Here is a 716-nt window from a genome sequence, read left to right on the forward strand (position 1 = left end):
GAAACCCCGCTAGACGCTTTGGTTGCACCGATTTCTTTGGCTGTTTGAGCAGATGCCGTTCGGTTCTTTAGCCCTTTCTGCCCCCACTTTGCCTTTTCTCCACGCCTCTCCTTCTCTCCCTCAAGCTGGAAGAGATGGTGGAGGCAGAGGACGCTCTCTCCGAAGCCAATGCCCTAAACAACGCCAACGCTGACGTGTGGGGATATCTCGCCCTCGTCTGCTTGCACGTGAGTGCCCAGCCGGGCAGCTCCCACCGCCCGCCTGATGGAGCCGGGGGGCTTCTCGCCGGTGGTTCACCGCCTAAAGAACGCGTTGTACATCTTGGTGGTAAAAACAGCTTGGGGACTGTTGCTCAGAAGCAGCGCCTGTCATCACTGTGATGCCCCCCGGGACACGGCCGTCGCGCCGCCCTGGCGTACGGGACGTTACTTCACCGAGCGTGGGATGGTTTTGTCACCGGCTGCTCTCGTGTCGTTTCTCCAGGGAGGCCGGCAGCCAGAGGCAGAGCTGTGCTACAAATACGCCGTCAAGGTTCGTGCCTCCATGGGGTCACCAGCCAGGGCGAGACCACCGGCGAGTGGGAAGGAAGCCGGGGCAAGTGGGAAGGAAGCTGGCCCACAGCGTTCCCGCACGGCGGGGCGCTGGCCCTTCCACCCCGCAGGTGTATTTGATGCTGCGGGATGGGGGCAGAGGGGGGCAGATGGGGGCAGATGGGG

The 716-nt window shown here is 62.7% G+C and overlaps 1 protein-coding gene across 1 annotated transcript in view; it reads left to right on the forward strand.

Moving 5' to 3' along the window:
• WDR90 (WD repeat domain 90) overlaps positions 1-716 on the forward strand; it is a 61,833-nt gene that overhangs the window by 24,093 nt on the left and 37,024 nt on the right. Inside the window, 2 exon segments of the mRNA XM_035895625.1 lie at positions 126-227; positions 484-675. Coding sequence (XP_035751518.1) covers positions 126-227; positions 484-675 — 294 coding nt within the window.

This window comes from Egretta garzetta, unplaced genomic scaffold (genome assembly GCF_000687185.1).
Source record: "Egretta garzetta isolate BGI_Z169 unplaced genomic scaffold, ASM68718v1 scaffold140, whole genome shotgun sequence".
Taxonomy (NCBI): Eukaryota; Metazoa; Chordata; class Aves; order Pelecaniformes; family Ardeidae; genus Egretta; species Egretta garzetta.